This window comes from Bos indicus x Bos taurus, chromosome 2, assembly GCF_003369695.1.
Source record: "Bos indicus x Bos taurus breed Angus x Brahman F1 hybrid chromosome 2, Bos_hybrid_MaternalHap_v2.0, whole genome shotgun sequence".
Classification (NCBI taxonomy): domain Eukaryota; kingdom Metazoa; phylum Chordata; class Mammalia; order Artiodactyla; family Bovidae; genus Bos; species Bos indicus x Bos taurus.
In genome coordinates this window covers 35,916,370-35,938,179 of record NC_040077.1, presented here as the reverse complement: position 1 = coordinate 35,938,179, position 21,810 = coordinate 35,916,370, and the positions used below count along the sequence as shown (strand labels likewise).

General features: G+C 39.9%; 1 protein-coding gene across 7 annotated transcripts in view; it reads right to left on the bottom strand.

The window, feature by feature from the left end:
- Window positions 1–21,810, bottom strand: part of RBMS1 (RNA binding motif single stranded interacting protein 1) — a 220,220-nt gene that overhangs the window by 3,360 nt on the left and 195,050 nt on the right. For 4 of the 7 annotated variants that reach the window (XM_027559581.1, XM_027559537.1, XM_027559543.1 and 1 more), the window contains exons 7-14: window positions 13,021–13,136; window positions 11,893–11,942; window positions 11,673–11,766; window positions 9,189–9,236; window positions 8,260–8,310; window positions 2,504–2,614; window positions 1,488–1,568; window positions 93–177 (exon numbers count right to left, since the gene is read on the bottom strand). In XM_027559581.1, the coding sequence (XP_027415382.1) occupies window positions 100–177; window positions 1,488–1,568; window positions 2,504–2,614; window positions 8,260–8,310; window positions 9,189–9,236; window positions 11,673–11,766; window positions 11,893–11,942; window positions 13,021–13,136 (629 nt within the window). In that variant the 3' untranslated portion in view covers window positions 93–99. The remainder of the gene's footprint in view (window positions 1–92; window positions 178–1,487; window positions 1,569–2,503; window positions 2,615–8,259; window positions 8,311–9,188; window positions 9,237–11,672; window positions 11,767–11,892; window positions 11,943–13,020; window positions 13,137–21,810) is intronic. The other 3 variants (XM_027559558.1, XM_027559573.1, XM_027559567.1) reach the window with 3 other exon arrangements.

Genomic DNA, 21,810 nt, shown 5'->3' with positions numbered 1-21,810 from the left:
AGACCTGAGTTGTTCTAAGTACCATTCTGAGAAAATCATCACAGCCTTTCCTTGACTTGAGCCCTACAGTGATAGAGATGGTTCCCTCATACCTCACAGTTACTTATTGGGTTGAAAGGTATATGGAGAATGGTCATTAGACGTCTCCACAGTCACCTGCTGCTGACCACTCGCCTCCTACAACAAAGCAGAACAGATGAGACATGTGAGCAATGAAATCCAAACTCTACTACCCAGATTGGACTGAGTCCCACATCGTAAAGACAAGCACTGCTTACAAGTGATTTTCTTAATGTCATATAGAGCCTTCAAGGTTAATTACTTCCCTAAGGAGTTTAAATGTCTGATAGACCCAAAGAACCTCTTCCAACTTGTAGTTGTCATCTCTTCACATCAAACTACAATTCATTAAACAAATTTCTCATCCTTTGGGGCAGATATGACTTGGACCTCAGTAATTTCAGATTTTACAATCTGAAATATACTATGCATATGCTGTGTATCACCGATGATACTCAGTGGGGTCTCAGACTGTACCTTATGATCAAACACATTAACAGGTCTGTGCTGAAAAGTATGAAGATACAGTGTTAATGGGGCAAAGACCTCGTCTTGTGTCAGTTCAGCTGGGCTTCTGCCACAGGTCAGGTTTTTGCTGAAGTAGTTACAAAGAAAATTCTTAAGATTTGTTTGTTTCAGCACTGCAGATACGGATTGTGGGTTCCAGTAACTGTGGTTGCCAATAACTGCACAAATTTAAATCATTTAGAGGCAAATAAAACAAAACAAAACAAAAAACCCTACCTCCCCTGTAATTCAGTCACAATCCTAGGGCTGTTTTTGGAATTGGAACCTATGGGATGTAACTAGCTGATGGGATCGACTGGGTAGATAAATTTGCTTAGAATTTCAAGGATATTTTGCAGGAAAACACTGTTTTCTGCCCAACTTGAATTCAAATGTCAGATTTCTTCCATATTAATATCATACTAGTCTCTTCCGTAACAAGAACTAAGAGTTATTTAGCTCTATTAAGTCTTCTACAAAAACAGGTATGATTTTTTATCCCTGTTAAATTCTGAAATATTTTTTCCAAGTATTTAATTATAACAGATTTTTATAATGATTATTATTGATATAATCTTTGGTACCAGGACCGCAATCTCCAGCTTTACCTTAATTTGCCTGGAAGTATCATTTTATAGGAGACAGGATAGAGACTTGAGGGGGTAATGAAATGTGCTACAAGCTTAGAAAATATTAAAATATTTCAGGGAGCCCTGGGGGTGTGGCTTGGATATTGCTATGTTAAGCTGTATGCAGAGAATTATATTTCATAGTTGAAAACAACTCTAAGCATACACTCCCTCTAAACTCAGTTCTTTATGTACATGTTTCACTTTTGATTTGATTCTTCCTTGAGTTCTGATTTACCCACTTTTGAAACTACTCATTGCCATGATGGCCACTGGATGGTGTGTACCAACCTCCACAGGAACTGCCGCCGTCTGCACGTGTGTGTACTGTGGCAAGTAGGCCCCTTGCATAGCTGACGTGGCAGGCATGTACTGAAAAGAAGAATACGGTCAGGGTGGCCAATGACAAGCCATGGGTGCAGATCATTACAGTTTCTCATCCTCAATAATTCAATATCACTAATGTGCTATTTTAATCTAGAAAAATTTCTCCCTCAAAAAACCTCATTCATTTCCAGCAGCTGCCTGAATTAGAATTGTTCCCATAAGTGGAGACCCAAGAAGTAAATGCCTTAGATCTTCAGCAGGTCACTGAAAAATGGGAAAAAAATGGAAAATGGACCCTTGCTTTCCTGATGCTGAAAATTATCCTTCTCCAAAGGCAGGAGAAATTTCTCATTCGATGTATGTGGCCCTGGTTTAGCCTTGATGAGCTGCTGCTGTTTGCTGTGAACGTAAGCAAAGAAAATACTACCCTTTGTTCTATTAAGTCACCACAGATATGGTCTCAATTAAAAGCCTTTGGTCATCTTACCATCTAAATGCTACACATATCAAACCTGGAAATTAGTCTGATATCAGCTCAACTCCATACCCAAATGCAACCCTGGACTTGGGGAAAAAGTCAATACTACGATTGTGATTCAGTGCCCCTAAAAACCATACAATTGGAAGTAAGTGGGGAAAAATCCCCTGCCTTTATTACCATGTATCACCTTCATCTTTGGCTTTATGAGACCAGGTCTGCCAGTGTGAATGAATGATACCAGTTATTAGGGCTACAAGTGGTCTTGTTTGGATGCTATATTCTGATACAGGAGAGACAGCCAGTCAGAGGACAGACTTTTAGCTCATCAATTAATCAAGAAATCTCTGAGTATTTACTATGTGGAAGGCAATGTGGGAGGTGAGAGGGGATCAGATATAATCTCTGACATTATAGAGCCTATAACTGATAAGGAAAACCGGGCTGCACGAATTTAGCCTCCTCTGTAAGCTAAGACACATGATATTAATTTGCCACCTACTGTTCCGGTGCTGCCAAGTGACAGATGACTCATTTGCTGGGCCAGAGGGCTGATCATAGACGCAGGCTGTAGTGACATGGTGTGCTCCATGGAGGGAGTTAACACAGCACCCTGGGGAGTCAGACAGAGCAAGTGAGACACACTGAGGGAGGAGCGGAATTCTGGAACCACCTTTTCCATAGGAAATGGCTTAGCCTGCTGCAGAACATGAAGCAAAAATAACCTCCCTTCAAACTTGTAAACTGTGTCATCTGCGATTTCTTAAAAATCGTCTAGATTGTGCTAAGACTTGTAAAATCTTTGTTCAGCTGTGAGACCTAGCTCTCTGACCAGGGGTCAAACCCAGGTCCCCTGCACTGGGAGCATGGAGTCTCAGCCACTGGACCACCAGGTAAGTCTCCCTGAGACTTTTCTAAAGAGCACTCACTTCATAGAAATCCCTCTCTATTAAATACCTCTCCCTTCCTCTTCACTTAACTGTAAAGCAAGCTAGTTCACGGGACTATGTGCTGTGACAGGAAACACAAACTACCTTGGGCTGGCAGGGTTACAAAATACTTAATTCATTTTTAAAGTAAATGACAGTTGATGTTTTATGCAGTCACAACACAATATACTATACTGCATATTATAAATACAGCATCTTATTTAAAAATGTTAAAAAAAATAAGTCATTTGATTCAAGGTCAGGCTTTTAGGGTCAAGATCACAGTCTTCATTCACTCAGTGTTTCTCAGAACTTGCAACTGTAATTTGGTGCCAGGGGAGGGAAGCAGATTCAGATATAATTAATAATCTAATTTCAGAATCTTTGACTTCATTGGAAAAAATTCTGGTCTTCAAAAACAAAATTAAACATAGCTGTAAAGCAATTACCTTCCAATTAAAAATAAATAAATTAATTAAATTAAATTAAATATAGTTAAAAACACAGAGGAGGGGTGAAAAAAAATCACTCATATAACCCAGCCTGTCTCTAATACATGGCTGTTAGCAGTGTCTGGGTAGCACTGCATGGATTCTGGTTTCCACATATTTTTACAGAGTTGCAACCAGGTTCATATAAAATACGAAACTACTTCATATTCTGGGTTTTGCTTTTTAACTTAACATTCCATTATTAATATTTACCTAACTTACTGCCTTGCTCTCATTATCATTTTTAATGATTACTTAATGGCACCCTAATTGTATATGATATTCAATTAGTTCTATTTCTGGATTTTTGCATCTTCTCTAATTTATCCTATTGTAATATTCTTACAGATTATCGCATTCCTCTCACTTGTGCAATCATCCAATTACCTGAGGATGCAATTACTCTGATACATCATACAATTATTAATGTTAGGTTTTTGGTATCACTGCGACTGACTCATTATCCCTTAAAAACAGTTATTTATTGATAGTTAGATACACAATTGAGGGTAAAAGCTGATGTGCAGGAACTTTAGTGCTAGTCTCAGGCAGTCTAAATCTGGGTGCAGAAAAGGAACGACTTCTCAGGCGGGTCCTTCTGCACACACTACTGCTGTCTCAGCACACACTACAGCAGTCTCAATGGTGTTCAACTAAGAGATGTGCTACCTGTCTCTAATAGGTAAGCCCTCCTCCCTCCAGGAGAAGATTACCAAAGGATGAAGATTCATGTCAGAGATAGTAGTTGTGTGAAAGTCGTTCAGTCGTGTCCGACTCTTTGTGACCCCAAGGACTACAGTCCATGGAACTCTCCAGGCCAGAAAACGAGTGGGTAGCCTTTCCCTTCTCCAGATCTTCCCAACCCAGGGATCGAACCCAGGTCTCCCGCATTGCAGGCAGATTCTTTACCAGCTGAGCCACATGGGAAGCCCAAGAATACTGGAGTGGGTAGCCTATCCCTTCTCCAGCGGATCCTCCCAACCAAGGAATCAAACCAGAATCTCCTGCATTGTAGGCCAATTCTTTACCAGCTGAGCTACCAGGGAAGCCCATGTCAGAGATCACTTGTTATTAATACATTTCATAAGATTTTTTTCCATTTAAAATTTTTTAATGTGCATCATTCAAAAGTGAGTGGTAACATGTAAATGACTCAGAAGTCTATAAAATTCAGGAGTTTCTTGCTGCTCTTCCTCATTCATCTGTAGGAGTTATTGTCCTAGAAAGCCCCCAAATGAAAAATGAGCCGATTTCTAGCATTCCTGAATAGGACAGCACAGAGTACCTGGGGTGTAGACTGCCATGAGCGTTTGTGTGGCTTAGTGGGTGGATGTGGGTAGATATATGTGTGGGTGTGTAGAAACACATGTGTGCATGTTTATACAGACAATATAACACATATAGATACATCATCAGAGAGCTCCTCTCCTGTGTTATCAACTAAACATGCTTTTTCTCCTTCTTCAAAGTCATCTCAGCAACTTCCTGTTCAGAACATGTCCCTGTTCTGCTGTTTCACATGCCTGGTCTAACACTGTGTAGTGTCCTCTTTCAGAAGCTGTCCTATTCAACACCCATTTATGATAAAAACTCTCCAGAAAGCAGGAATAGAAGGAACATACCTCAACATAATAAAAGCTATATATGACAAACCCACAGCAAACATTATCCTCAATGGTGAAAAATTGAAAGCATTTCCTCTAAAGTCAGGAACAAGACAAGGGTGCCCACTTTCACCATTACTATTCAACATAGTTTTGGAAGTTTTGGCCACAGCAATCAGAGCAGAAAAAGAAATAAAAGGAATCCAAATTGGAAAAGAAGAAGTAAAACTCTCACTATTTGCAGATGACATGATCCTCTACATAGAAAACCCTAAAGACTCCACCAGAAAATTACTAGAACTAATCAATGATTATAGTAAAGTTGCAGGATATAAAATCAACACACAGAAATCCCTTGCATTCCTATACACTAATAATGAGAAAACAGAAAGAGAAATTAAGGAAACAATTCCATTCACCATTGCAACGAAAAGAATAAAATACTTAGGAATATATCTACCTAAAGAAACTAAAGACCTACATATAGAAAACTATAAAACACTGGTGAAAGAAATCAAAGAGGACACTAATAGATGGAGAAATATACCATGTTCATGGATTGGAAGAAACAATATAGTGAAAATGAGTATACTACCCAAAGCAATTTATAGATTCAATGCAATCCCTATCAAGCTACCAACAGTATTCTTCACAGAGCTAGAACAAATAATTTCACAATTTGTATGGAAATACAAAAAACCTCGAATAGCCAAAGCGATCTTGAGAAAGAAAAATGGAACTGGAGGAATCAACCTACCTGACTTCAGGCTCTACTACAAAGCCACAGTTATCAAGACAGTATGCTACTGGCACAAAGACAGAAATACAGATCAATGGAACAAAATAGAAAGCCCAGAGATAAATCCACGCACATATGGACACCTTATCTTTGACAAAGGAGGCAAGAATATACAATGGATTAAAGACAATCTCTTTAACAAGTGGTGCTGGGAAATCTGGTCAACCACTTGTAAAAGAATGAAACTAGAACACTTTCTAACACCATATACAAAAATAAACTCAAAATGGATTAAAGATCTCAACGTAAGACCAGAAACTATAAAACTCCTAGAGGAGAACATAGGCAAAACACTCTCTGACATACATCACAGCAGGATCCTCTATGACCCACCTCCCAGAATATTGGAAATAAAAGCAAAAATAAACAAATGGGACCTAATTAAACTTAAAAGCTTCTGCACATCTAAGGAAACTATTAGCAAGGTGAAAAGACAGCCTTCAGAATGGGAGAAAATAATAGCAAATGAAGCAACCGACAAACAACTAATCTCAAAAATATACAAGCAACTCCTACAGCTCAACTCCAGAAAAATAAATGACCCAATCAAAAAATGGGCCAAAGATCTAAATAGACATTTCTCCAAAGAAGACATACAGATGGCTAACAAACACATGAAAAGATGCTCAACATCACTCATTATCAGAGAAATGCAAATCAAAACCACTATGAGATACCATTTCACACCAGTCAGAATGGCTGCCATCCAAAAGTCTACAAATAATAAATGCTGGAGAGGGTGTGGAGAAAAGGGAACCCTCTTACACTGTTGGTGGGAATGCAAACTAGTACAGCCACTATGGAGAACAGTGTGGAGATGCCTTAAAAAACTGGAAATAGAACTGCCTTATGATCCAGCAATCCCATTGCTGGGCATACACACTGAGGAAACCAGAAGGGAAAGAGACACGTGTACCCCAATGTTCATCGCAGCACTGTTTATAATAGCCAGGACATGGAAGCAACCTAGATGTCCATCAGCAGATGAATGGATAAGAAAGCTGTGGTACATATACACAATGGAGTATTACTCAGCCATTAAAAAGAATACATTTGAATCAGTTCTAATGAGGTGGATGAAACTGGAGCCTATTATACAGAGTGAAGTAAGCCAGAAGGAAAAACACCAATACAGTATACTAACGCATATATATGGAATTTAGAAAGATGGTAATGATAACCCTGTATACGAGACAGCAAAAGAGACACTGATGTATAGAACAGGCTTATGGACTCTGTGGGAGAGGGAGAGGGTGGGAAGATTTGGGAGAATGGCATTGAAACATGTGAAATGTCATGTATGAAACGAGATGCCAGTCCAGGTTCAATGCACGATGCTGGATGCTTGGGGCTGGTGCACTGGGACGACCCAGAGGGATGGTATCGGGAGGGAGGAGGGAGGAGGGTTCAGGATGGGGAACACATGAGAAATAAAAAAAAAAAAAAAAAAAAAAAGAAGTTGTCCTAAAGAAATTCCTGTCTCATTTTAAGGCCAAGAACAATGTGCTTTCTCCTATGCAACGGATCTGTTTTATAAGCACTATGAGCTATACTGCTTATTAAGATTCCCATTTTGCATTGGTTATTAGAAAGCTTAGGCTCACTTTGTGGCTGCTTTGCGGTGAGCATCCAGATTATATTAGGCATCCTTAGTCTTTTTTGTGATTTTTGTTTTTTATCTTTATTTTTCAACATTCTAAACTCATGTTCTAATTCAACAAACTGGATTTTATGTATTTTTGAAAAATACATTCCATATACTACCTAATAAGGTGAAGTGTAACTCATTCAATTTAAAAAATGTAATATATATGTAAGTACAGTACATGCCCGTGTCACTAAAGAAATCACATTTGTTATTTACCCTCAGTGGGCATTACTACTTTAGTATTTAAAATTTCCATGGAGAGGTTAACACTGATGAAAAAACTCTAGGTCAATTTTGAACACTTTATATTTGCATTAAACAGAATGTAGACAAAGAGAGCTATTTCATCACAAGTATGGTTAAAAATTTAGCAATTTAAAAACTTTAAAATTTAAAAATTCAGTGGAATGATCTCCTATATTTAAATTCTCATGGATTGCAAATCTAACTTAATGTCAACTACCAATTTGTTTTAAGAGCTATTTCATCACAAGTATGGTTAAAAATTTAGCAATTTAAAAACTTTAAAATTTAAAAATTCAGTGGAATGATCTCCTATATTTAAATTCTCATGGATTGCAAATCTAACTTAATGTCAACTACCAATTTAAGACGAGTTAAATGTACATTAAATGTATAATGAACTTATACATTCTCAATATCCCATATTTAACATTTCCCAAATACTTATACCACCTTTGCACAAATGATTTAAACCCAGAGAATGGTTTTGAACGTATACATAGCTTACTTGAAAACTACAAAGCCATTAAGATGAGAAACTTACAGGGTGCTGTAGGATATATGGTTGAGGTTGCATCCAGGAAGGACTTTGCACCTGGAAAAGGAAGGATTTTGGAAGAGACATTGATTTCCATAGGAGCGCTACTTATTTCTCTAGAGCTCTTTTAATCATGTTAAAATCTACAGGAGGAAAATAAAGAAACAATACTATCAACTGATTAAAAGGATTTAACTTAAGGCAGTTAAGAGTTCTTGACAAACTGGTCACTCTGAATAGGATGAAATGATTATTTAAAACCAAGTTCCATCTGCCCACTGAAAAAGTATTTGAGTATCAAGCACCAAAGACGTAAAGGCAATAAGACATGGGCCCCACCCTCAAGAAATTTACTATCTAAGCAAGGGAGATAAACAAATAAACAACTCAAAGAAACAGTGAAAAGTGTTACAATCAAGGTAGGAACATAGGTGCTTGAGGAATAGAGAGGAATGAGAATTCATTCCAGCACATCTTACTAGAAACTAACCCTTAAAGTATGTGCTTATTTTAAGAGTAATCAAATTCAACTCCCAGGACATTGTATTTCAGAAATCTTGTCTGGTGGTCAATAATTTCTAGTTAGTGTGAAATATAAAAATCTGAAATTCATATTTAGAAAATTAAACTTTAGTAACTAGATCCTGACATCTACAGTTAAAAGGATATCTGTACAGTAGACCCTCTGGACTGAGAAATGACTGAGAGTCAGATTCTGTGGCATGGAAGAAAGCAGGGAAGTTTCTGCCACTCTAGAGAAAAGACTATTGGCCCATTTCTTGATACCCAAAGCTTTCCTGAGGTTAGATTTCAGAATAAGCTTGTCTCTTAATTCTTGAGAACAAAACCCTCCTGCATCTCATCCTCCACTGTTAAGAGGTTCTACAGAGAGGACACGGGGAAGAGTCATGGGGGAAGAATGGGTTGTGATTTACCTTGACAGCAGAGCCCCGATACTTGTTTTCTCTGGTTTCCTTTGCCACCTAAGGCAGACCAAAGTTAAGTGCTTCTGCCTCGTTAGCATTTCAGTTATCTGGACTGCAGCCTTTCCCCATCGGGATATTGGTGGTTTCTTCCAGATGCCAATTTCTCAAATCCAATTGTATTAATATAAGCATATAGTGGTTTAGTGGAGAAAGGCCCGCTCCAACACGAGCGCCAGGCCTTCACTGAAAACATCACGGGGAGGCGAGCAGCTCCCTGCAGACCCCAATTTGGGCCAGATGCACTCATCCGTGGTATATTTCTGTGGTCCTGATGATCTAATAGCTCATATCATCATGGGGTTAGGGAGCCATGACATCTAATCCAATTTTCTTTCTGAAGCAACAAATCTGCTGCTGTCAATTTCTTTTCCTCAATTTTCCCTAACTATAAAATGGGAATAATAATCTATGTTCTTTATTGATTCTTTATTCTCTTTTGAATCATGAATCCTTTTGAAAACCTGATGAAGGAAACAGACCTTTCCCTCTGCACCTGACTGCATACATACCAGTGACACTTTGCATTTTAGAGAATCACAGATCACTTAAATCCCATTTTCTGACCCCATTGGGCCCCTGAACTTATGGGGTTGAGGATCTAACAAGTAATGCCACTGAGGGCCAGGCAATTGGAACGAAATTCCACACGTATCTTAGGGAAACAGATTGTCCAGGAAAAGAAATCAGGCCTTTGTAATGAAATGCTGTTTCCAGTTAGGTCTATCAAATCTATTAACAACACTGGTCACCTAATTTTCTTCTACTCTATGAAATAATTTTGTGGCCAAAATGGTCATTGCCATTATAGTAAAGACAGAAAAGGAGGTTGTGAGAAGATATTCATAGCTGTAAATGTCTACAGTGCATACACTGAAATTAATATGCACAATCTTTCATTTGCCTGAGAATATGCTTACTTGTCCCTATTAGAGGTTGCAAAGTTCAAATAGTTAAGAAAGAAGACTATCCTTTAAAATCAGATACAGGAATTGTTAATTAGGGAAAATGCACTGCAGCAGATCTCAGTGAATTTCAGATAGGCAAGAAAAGAAACAAATCTTAAGTTCAAAATCATTAGAGAGGGATTAAATGAGTGAGTGCTACACTGAGCAGATGAGCAGATCAAAGTAGCAGCGGAAGAAACTTAACAACCCAGAGATAAAAGACAATGAGTGACGGCTCAGAGAAAGAAGTGAAAAGAACCTAGAAGCTGAGGGAGGCTGTGAATGCTACTTTACAACTTCAGTTTTAGGGCATTTAAACACTTCTCTTTGTTATTCAGAGCTACTTTTATGCTTTTAGACAGAACCACCTTTGCTATATTGCTTATGTTGACCAATCCATTATTTTAAAAAAGCAGAATGGATATACTCTTACCAGCCAGTTAATCCTGGATGTAAAGTGTAAAGGACAATAATGATAATCATAGCTAACATTTATTGAGTGCTAATCATAGGCCAGGTACTGGGTTGAGCTCTTTACACAGATAATCTCCTTTAGTTGTTATCATAAGCCTATGAGATAGAAACTATTATTATCCCCATTTTAAAGATGAGGAAACTGAGGCTTATAGATGTGAAATTACACATGTATTAGATATTACCCCTACCACCAAATCCAGGGTTACAATATGTAATTCAATTGTTTTAAAGACAAGAATACACAAAAGTTTAGTCACACAGGATCTCAACAGTTAACAAAAGTGTATTCCTATGTCTGTAACTGACTCCGTTGGTGTTCTTGTCTGGGCCAAGGTGGTGACCTTGTGAGAGGCACTCCAAAATGGGAGAAGAAATACATGTACAACCAGGATTCATGGAGAACAGGAGCTACCCCTCCAATAAAACCACATCAGTATAACCACAAGGTGCTGAAGGAGATCTTGGTTCTAAGTTGGAAGTGTAAGGTAAAGCCTCTTCAAAAAATAACCTAAATGGGAAGCCGCCTCTCCTTTTTTGGCCTCAAGTCTCATTGCATTGCTCATTTCATGTTACCTGATAGAGACACATCTTCATTTATTAGCATATTTGCTTGCTCTTTTGTTAGTTTCTGCTGACAAATTAACAAAGGAACAGTGCAGATCTATTCTGTATTTTACCTAACGGCAATTCTCTTCCAGTTTCAATGTCTGGGACACATGGTGTCCAGCGGCAGGGCCTGTTGTAAAGGAAGCATCTGAGTTTGTCCCAATTCTAAAATGCTATAATTTCAAAAACTGACAACCATTTCCCTTTGTTGTACATTCTCCTAAACACAAAAATAAATCACTCTGTCAAATCAAAAGCAGCTAATTCTAAATTGGGTATCTGAGCTGCCTAACGTTTGACTTAAAATTTCATTGTAAGTGTTCAAAATTTTAAGATACATAAAAACATAGCAGTGATTCACGGTTGGCAAGCTGTCATACTCTTGATGAATCCTTAAGGTACAAACCTGGTAGGCAGATACAGGAGACGCAATATAGGGTGTAATAGAAGTTTGAGTAATCATTCGGTTTGTAGCAATACTGTATGGTGAAGGATAAAATCTAGAACAAACACAAAAGCCTTTATTAAGTAATCCTTTAAGCACAATCATTCATGGAATAAACGTCTGATATTTTCCACCTTCACATTTTCCCTCTAGCTATTATGTATTTATCTTAATGACATACCCATTCTGTATAGCAGCTGTGGTTGGGTCATAAGTAAGTGTCATTCCAGCCTATGGGAAAGAAAAAGAAACATTCATCTGCAAAGGTACAAATTAAAAATTCCATTTCTCAGACTCATGGCAACAAAAAATGGGGATAGTTTAGTATTTGATAAAATTGAGAGTTTATGTTAGACACACGTAATTATAAACTCAACATGAGAATTAAGCTCTAGATTGGCACTGTACAACATAGCAGCCCTTAGTCAAAGACAGCTATTTAAACTTAAATGAAAAGCTGAGTCCCTCTACCATACCAGCTACATTTCAAAGGCATTACAAGTGACTAGTGGCAACCTCTGGACAGTACAGACTGTAGAACATTCTACTGAATGGCAGTTCCTTAGACATTCTTGAACCAATATGTTACTTAAAAAAACCCAAAACAAAAGAACAATTTATTTATGGTTAGTATGGGGAAATGGAGGGCCAACATTTTTATTAAGAAATTGAGCTTTTTTTCTTTTTCTAAAGAACATTATTGAAAAGAATTAGGTAAAAAATACCTGAATGACAAATATACTATTTATTTTAATAATATTTAAAATAATTTCTAAATAAAACTGTAATTCTAAGAAATCATAACATTTAAGACCACTTGTGTGGTGGGCTGCTGTCCATGGGGTCACATAGAGTCGGACACGACTGACGTGACTTAGCATGCATGCATGCATTGGAGAAGGAAATGGCAACCCACTCTAGCGTTCTTGCCTGGAGAATCCCAGGGACAGGGGAGCCTGGTGGGCTGCCGTCTATGGGGTCGCACAGAGTCGGACACGACTGAAGCAACTTAGCTGTAGCTGTGCATTTCTTACAGCAATTTAAATGCTTTATTTTTTTTTTTTTAAATAAATGCTGCTAACTGGTAAACACGGCTGTTTCCACCACCTATTGTCTGTCGGGAGAACCATCACTCCCTTAGCTGTGTATTCACTGTGAGAAGTCCTCACGTGACACTATCTGAATAATGAAGTTTTAACCCTAGTCCCTATTTTAGAACTTGATAACCGTGTCAAGATGCTGCACATGTAACTACTCTCGTATTTTGCGTGATGACACAGCCCCACAGAAGTTTCAAGAAAGGACTTACAAGTCTCACCTCTCCTTCTCTGTGCCAGGGCCGTCCATTTGGGATGTATTTGTTTGGGTTCTGTCTCTTCTTCTGTCCGCCATCCGCAAATTTACACAATAACGGTTCTGTAGGAGCTGAATAAACAGGGAAAAATAACAGGAAACCAGAATTGTATGTGTCTACAAGTGGCAAAATGTAACTGAATTCTTTTTTTTTTTTTTTAATAGGAGCAGTGTTGGTGCTTGAAGGGAACTAAGAGAAGACTTCAAGGCAAAAGTTTATTCAGACCCTTAGAAGAGGACCCACTGGCGAGAAACAGTGCACAAAATGTTAGCTGTTTACTTCAAACTGGAGTGTAATAAAACATTTAAAGAGCTATTCCGAGGAGGCAAAGGCAGCCTTTGATTCACTCGGGTATTTCTTTAGGTGTGGGCCCTCTTCAACCCCATCCCTGTGAATCTTCAGATGTAACTAGGACGGTCACCCTCCCCTCCTCCACTTAAAAATGCTCCTGTAATTTTCCATTGTAATTCCTCAGAGAGGTCTTCACTTCCTCCAGGAGAAAACAAGTTCCCCTGTATACTGCTCACACTGTACTTTTTTTTTTATAGGCGCTTACTATTTATTCATACGATTTAAAAATTTTTAATTTTTAAAAAATTGGAATGTAACTGCTTTACAATGTTGTGTTACTTTCTGTGTTACAACAACATGAATCAGCCATAGGTACACATACATCCCTTCCCTCTTAAGCCTTCCTCCCACCCTCCCCTTCCTACCCTCTGGGGCATCACAGAGCACCGAGCTGGGCTCCCTGGGCCATAGAGCAGCTTCCCACTAGCTGTCTGTTTCACACATGGTAGTGCAGACACTTCAGTGCTACTCTCTCAGTTCACACGCCCACCCCCACCCCCGCCACATTGCATTTTTATTTGGAGCATTTATAATACTTTGTGAATGTGGCGATCTGTCTGGTGTCTATCTCCCCTCCAGAGTGTAAGCTCCGTGGGGGCAGTGACTTCTGTTCATCCCTGTTACCTCTAGTGCCTAAGTGTCTGGCATACTGCAAGCACTTATTCCCTCTTGGGTGAACCAACGAATGAATACAAACAGGTCTTATTTATTCTGGGGCTGAAGCAGGGAAACAGCTATACCTGCCCACTGTCTTTAAAGGTTTTTTTGGGCCTTTAATCATCCCACTTGGAGTTGCGTTACAATATATCCGCCTCATAAAATGATCCCAAAAAACTGTCGAAGAAAAGCAAAACGTGCCTAAGATGCACAGACTTTTCTCACCAGGGTTACGTCTTCATCAGCCAAAAAAAAAAAGGAAAAAAAAAAAAGGCAACAACACAGTAGGCCACCCATAACTTCTCCTTTTTAAAAATGTTCTTTTTTGTAATGCAAACAGCAGTGTATTCCTAAAAGTTGTGCATGTTTCAGTATGTTTCTAGTTAACATAATAAAGATAAGCACACCTTCGTGTCTGGCTCTTACATTCAGTCCTTTGTCTACCGTGGAATGGTGATTACTACTTTCAAGTTCTGTTTCAAAGTTAAATAACCATGAAGAGAAAAATATTACTTGTGGAAAATTTACTCCTTTCTCCTTTGCCTCTTATTATCCTAATTCATCTCTTATTTTATATCACTATTACCCACCCACTAATGACAGGGTGTGGAAGCAATAGTGTTTCTCAGTACTGCTCTGCCAAAAAAACAAAACATAACCAAAGCCCCACTGCCATTCCTCCTCGCAGGCTGTCCACTGGTACTCCTCTCCCCTCTCCCCGGCTGAGCTGCTCCAGAGGGACGGGCTGGCACGTGAGCTCAGGTCTGAATGGCAGCTGTACTGCTATGGGTGTCTGGAGGTGCAGGCAAAGCTGTCCTGTGTCTGGTGAGACACGTGGGCCCCACCATTCACAAAGGGGCCCTGAGTTTCCCTTCTGACTCCATTACCTCCCCCACCCACTGATTTCCTGAGCAAGGAACTTCCATTCTTCCATTTAAGGCAAGCCGGGTGTGATGGACGATGGACAGGGGCCAAATCCTACATTCCTAAACCACATTCTCTGTCTCTTCAAACAAAAAAAAAGCTACTGACTTTTGGAAATTTCCACCTCCACCAACAATCACTGAAGGTAAAGTAAATGGATGTAGTGAAACCAGAGAGCTTTCTAATCACTGACAGTGCTTTTAATCCTGCAACTGGCCCTTCAGAATCAGATGGAAATGGGACGGAGAAAAAGAGACATTCAAGCAGAAGTGAAGAGAGTGCCTGTCAAGGCCGGCGATGCCTCATCCTTGACTTCTGAGGACAAACTGAGAACTTAGAGAGAAACAAGAGCTCTCTCTCCACTGATCTAGAAAGGTCCTTATAGTAACAAATGTTTCCTCCAATGACATCTGAGGGTTTTAGGATTCTGTCTCCCCATAACCTTGCGGAGCAAGAGAGAGTAAACTTGATGGTGCCGGCACTTTGTGGGGCTTCACTTTGGGGAAGTGCTTTTATCTAGAGGCATTATAAAGATCAGCTCCAAGACTGAAACTTAAATTAAAAAAGAAAAAAAAGTTCCCTTCAAAGGGAACAACGCAAATGCACCATTTTTTCTCCATTAGCAGAGAAAGAAGGTGACCAAGTCAGAATCATTCTGGATGTTCCCCAGGGCTGCCCAGGCAGGCAGATGCGAATGGAGGCAGCTGGGGAGCCATCGCTGGGGAGTGCCAAGGCTGCGCCTTTGCTGAGAGGCCAAACAGGCCTTCCCTATCTGTGGGAAGGTGCTCCCAACACATTTTCATTCATCTCGACTAAGCTCTGTCAACGAAAAAGCAATTTCAGGCAACAATCAAGCCTGCTAAAGACGTGTAATGAGGAGGTAAACATCAAGTGAGCAATGACATGTTTGCAAATATATCATTTAAAATGAAACAAATGGAACAGAATGTAGTTGAATCTTACAAAGTGAATTACATTTGCTACATGATTCTGCACTGTCATTAAGGTATTTTCCTTCCTCTAAAACCAAAAAGGTAAGTCGTTAAAACAGTGTGTCTATTGGCAGGTATCCCATATCTTAGGAAAACAAATTTCTTATTTCAAAGAACTACACCCCAGTCAGAGAAGGCAATGGCAAACCACTCCAGTACTCTTGCCTGGAGACTCGCATGGACGGAGGAGCCTGGTAGGCTACAGTCCATGGGGTCACTAAGAGTCGGATACGACTGAGCGACTTCACTTTCACTTTTCACTTTCATGCATTGGAGAAGGAAACGGCAACCCACTCCAGTGTTCTTGCCTGGAGAATCCCAGGGACAGAGGAGCCTGGTGGGCTGCCATCTATGGGTCACACAGAGTCGGACACGACTGAAGCGACTTAGCAGCAGCAGCAGCATAACCCAGTAGAAATGACAGTTTTCAGACAGTTGTTGGGTCGTTGCTTCAGGGAAAGAAGCAACTAGTATTCTGTGTGAGGCAACATACAATTCTAACTACTTCTTTCCTCTATTATTATGTTCTCTGGTCTGTTTCGCAGTTGAAATTTTCACCAAGTGCCTGATCTCTGGCATCAACAGTCCCTCCTAAGGGGCTGTGAGCCACAGGGGGGATGCCCACGATGGCTTCCTGCACATCTCCACCAAGTTGTGTCCTTACCCATCTTCTGAAGTTTAGACTCTGCAGCGATTTATTTAGGCTCAACTGTCTTTCCTGGACACCTACAGTCAACATCATTTCTAGAATGCTTGCTTTGACTAAGCACTGTAGCACATGATCAGACCTCCCGGACATCCTCCTCACTTATCTAATCCAACTGCTCAGAGGACTCCAAGTTCTCTTCTATTTCTAACAAAGTGGAGTTTTTCCTAACCATGTTCTAACAGCTGGAGAAACGACTACCCCCCAGTACTCATTTTTTTTTCTAGCTATGGAGCATTTTATCCCAAATAACAGTCTCTAAGACATAAACTGCCTTTGATAGAAGCTTTTCTATCAGTTTTGGAAAAGTAGCCCACTCAGCAACTATAGGAGCTTCCCTGGTGGTTCAGATGCTAAAGAATCTGCCTGAAATGTGGGAGACCTGGGTTTGATCCAGGTTTCTCCAGGGTTGGGAAGATCCTCTGGAGAAGGGAATGGCAACCCATTCCATTATTCTTGCCTGGAGAATCCCATGGACAGAGGAGCCTGGTGGGCTACAGTCCATAGGGCTGCACAGAATCGGACATGACTGTGTGACTTTCACTTCACAGCAACTGTAATCAGCTTTCTTAATGATCACTGTCAGCTACTTTCAAAGTTCTTCAACTAACAACATGCAAGAAACTATCCAAGACTCTTAAAAATTTCGATTTAAGGATCCAATAAATACTATCCTTTTTTTGTGTTTCCTGTTTCAGTCCCTTCTTTGTTTATAACCAAACCTTGTGGTCCTCTCTACCATAGGGGGCACAACTCTGGCTTCTCTCTGCAGATGCATACCTCCCACACGGGCTCTGTTAGGGTCTATCTCTGCTTTCCTGACCCTTACAGAGTGGTTCCATATCCCATTCAGCTTTCCATGTCAGTAAAATAATGGTTAACCAACATTCAAGTCAGGTTAAAGAGAAACCAAAAACACAATATTTTCCCATCACTCCAACATAAATATTTTAATATTCTATATTTACTACTTTTCTAAGTCTATATTTATTTTTCATTTTTGCAATGATAGGGGCTTTTATCATTTACATTGTAGCCCTTTATCTTGCTACAGAATCTTTTTTTTCTAATGGTTACATAATGTTCTATTTGAAAAGGGATCATGTATAGTTTCTTTGTTCTTACAACTAACACTGTGTGAACATCTGTGTGTGTTATATATTTTATCTCTTTGGTCCCAGTGCCAATGTGATGCTAGTGGTCAGATTCTACGCTGGTTGGAACAATGGATATAGATTAGTCTTTCTGGGTTTGAATTTTGGCTTTTCCATTTACTAGCTAGTGATTCCAGGCAGGTCTCTGGTTTCATAATATGTGCAATGGAGACCATTAAGAGTGCTTACTTCAAAACATTGTTATAATTACTATATATATAAATATATATAAACACACAGAACAATTAAATAAGTATTAGTTACTATTATTATCATCACTATGACAACAGGAGGAGCTCAAATTCTGAGCTGTGGCTCCTTCTTTGAATTGTTAAATTCTTGGGAGAGGAACTTCTGGTTTAGAAGTTATAAACGTTTTTAGGGACTGGCCTGTTTTCCTTGGGATTTGATTCTGTGAGATTTAAAGAGCTGGCTACGGTTGCTATGTTGGCTTGATGTAATTTAAGTTGTAGTTAGGGATGAAGTTACTGGCAAATGCCTTTTAGAAAACTGTTTCATAGTAACACCTAAATCTTTAACTCAAGATCCTTATGCTTTAATAAAATCTTACTTCACTATTTATGAGCTTCCCAGGTGGCGCTAGTGGTAAAGAACCCACCTACCAACGCAGAAGACATAAGAGACACGGGTTTGATCCCTGGGTCGCAAAGATCCCCTGCAAGAGAGCATGGCAACCCACTCCAGTATTCTTGCCTGGACAAATAGATGGACAGAAGAGTCTGGCAGGCTACAGTCCACAGGGTTGCAAAGAGTCGGGACAGGACTGACGTGACTTAACGCGCACACACCACTATTTACTATTCCTCTCTAGCAGGACCTGACAGTAGAAAGGTGTAAAACTGGCTGGAGTGGGCCTGCTGTGGGCTGGGTGTGATCCACGGAGGTAACAGCTGCCTGAAGGCAGTCTCCTCCTAAACCTGGCACAACACTCAGAGTGTCTTCATCTGAAACATGGGCACATGTCTGGTTGAGATGCCCTGTCACTTTTTAAAAACCAGACTTTCCTTCTGGTAGAGAATAAGTTTTAGTTTGGATCTGCAAGACAGTCGTCACCCCACTGGCCTCCCAGGATGGTTCCTGTCCTTCTGCTTTCTCGGCGATGATTTACTCATGATTTACCTTTGGAGGGAACATCTCAACAGAACGTGCGTTCAGACTCTGCTCTATTGTATGCACTAGGTGAGAGAGACGGGAACCATCACGATCCCAGAGGTCTGATCACATTGTCCTAAAGGTACCAGGACCATCGCACATGTCTTCAAGTATTTCTTTTGTCCTAGAGTTGCCCAAATTTTCTGTTTTTTAACAGAGTAAATGAAGCTTAAGCCAAACATGCAGGAAACGAAATGGGCAGTAAAAGCCCTTGAAAGATGTCCAGCCTTTTTACTAGATTTGTAATTTTTCCTCTAAACATTACCTTTTCTGCCTTCTGGCACTGAACAAGGCCCAAATAATTTTACCTATATATGGAACATTCCAGAACATGGATAAAAGCAGTTTTCAAGCCCTGCCGGGCATATACCCAAACTGAAAAGTCAAGGTAACACAGAAAGCAGATGGAAAACAAGCTGGGGTCTTTGGATGGAGTCGGCCAGCAGTCACATGCACTTCACTGGAGCTCCATCGCCTGCACAGGAGAAGCTTCAGGCAATGCAGAATGAAGAAGCTTCAGCAATGCGGCAGAATGAAGCCAGCGTGAGGCTGGGAATCTAACAAGCAAGCGCATATCCAGTGACTAGGCACTTTTTTCTTAAAAAAAAAAAAAAAAAACTCTCTGCCCTGACCACACTAGGTCGTCTTCACATTCCATTAACGTCATGGAGAGGTCCAGAAGGAGAGACATGATCATACTGCCTTCTGCAGCACTGGATATGCGTGTGGCCTTTGTCCATGGGGTGCGTGTTGTGCGAAGACAGAGGGTGCAGGGCAAGCAGCCCTAGGAGAATTCCAGCTAACATGCCGTATGCATTTGCACTCTCTTCCAGGAAGGTACTGGAAGAACATTTTCCAGACAAATCTCTGAATCATGACCATGAGTGACAGTGTCTTTGCCTTGGGCACATCTCCTAATTTGGACCTCAGTTCTGCCCATCTCTTGTTGCTAACATTCTGTGTGGGAAAGCACCACTGTACTATTTCTCCATAATGGAATTTTTATCAACCCAATAGGACATACTGCTTTTAAATGTCTATGGAATTCACCTAGATTGTCTCACAAAGAAGTCACTGTCTCACAAAGAAGTTCTTTTATCCTCGTGGTCCTTTCAAGTAAATGTGACTAAGTGCAAACCAGCTAGCACTCAAAACCAAGGTAAATCCAAACAAAAGAAAATGCTTCAGCATTTTCAGAGAAAAGTGAGAGCCTGAGTGCGGAGAAGGATAGAAGGCAAGGCATTCTGAGAAATTTCTTTTTCAACATAAATTATAATGAATGCTCAAAGAATCTGCCATAAGATAAAGCCTTTGTGAAAATATGGTAATATCAGACACAAAAGCACAAGATTTTTTAAAAAGCAGTTTCAGAAAGAAGACTGCATAAAATGTTGTGATGTGGTTGAGTGATTTTTATGGAACTCTAAACATGCATTACCAGGCCCCATATAGGGGACCGAGCTTCAACACCCTGGCATGAAGACAGTGCTGGCAGACGGATGGGTGGTATTGGAGAAATGACATAGCTGAGCTCCTCCTGCTTTGCCATCTAGAGACTTTCTTTCTAGTGTCACGCAGTGAGTTAACTGCTCAGTTTGCTAATTCTCAAAAAGTGTCTTTGGGGGACTGTGTCTAATGTGTGTTTCTTTTCTATACTTGGTTCCAATGTCACATGCGAATCGCCAGTCATGCAACAATCGGAGTACTCTGACAGAAACCATCCTGGATAATTCTGCTTATGCCAGCTAAACAACTTGCATCATTAAATAAACCATCCTCTGACTGTATTTGTGAAATGTTATGTCTGCCTAGCAATAAGCCTACATTATTTAAACATGAAAGTGGAGGCCCATTCAATTTACCCTTGTCTGACAATATTTTTTCTTTTTCATCTGGTTCTACTGAAAGTAATCATATGCACTCCATGAAGAAACCCATGTGACAGAGCAGTCAGACAGGTAATTGGAGGGGAGAGAGAGGCATTAATAAACAGACTGTTAGTCAAAGATAATTCTTGTATTTACATGGACAGAAAACAATCCAGAGATGTTGAAAATGGTTTCAATTCTGGTGTGGGTTCTCCAGTCCACTGGAGACTTGTTTTGGGGAAAGGTTGTTTACTGAACAGTGGGTTTCCCAACCTGCATTGCACATTTCAAACTCCTGCCAAAACAGCAGTTCAACCACTTATAGGCAAAATCTATCCCAAAAGATCATCAAAATAGCCAGCCACGAATCTTGTGATAAGCACTCCATCTGAAAAATGCTCTTGAAAACGCTTTGGTAAACCTCTGCTAGTGTAGGGCGATGCACAGGCTTTTGGTGCCTACCGCAAAATTAAAATATAAAACACAGCCCTCACCACTAAAGAACTTGTAGTCTAGTCGGGAACCAATACTGAAACACAGGAGAGATCATCACACATCAGAAAATGGCATAAAGTTAAGTCCTGGTTCGAAGATAGAGAACGGCTTGACCACACAGCTGTCCTCCCTAGGGGATGCTCCTCTTGGAGAAGGAACTGATCTTGCTCTTACATCCCCTCTGACCCTCAGCACTACTTGGAAGAAACTATTCATTATTAGCTGCAAAGGTGCAGAGAATCTTACAATCATTTACATGTGGTTTGGAAATCAGGTCTTTTTTGTTTTTTTCCTAGAATGGGTGTGACCAACAATCTTCAAATCTACTTCAAAGAAAACAGTTAAATGACACAACCATGAAGTCCTTTGGAGAAAAAAGGAAACTGGCCAACCTCAATTTGTGACATGCTGAGATCTATTTTACT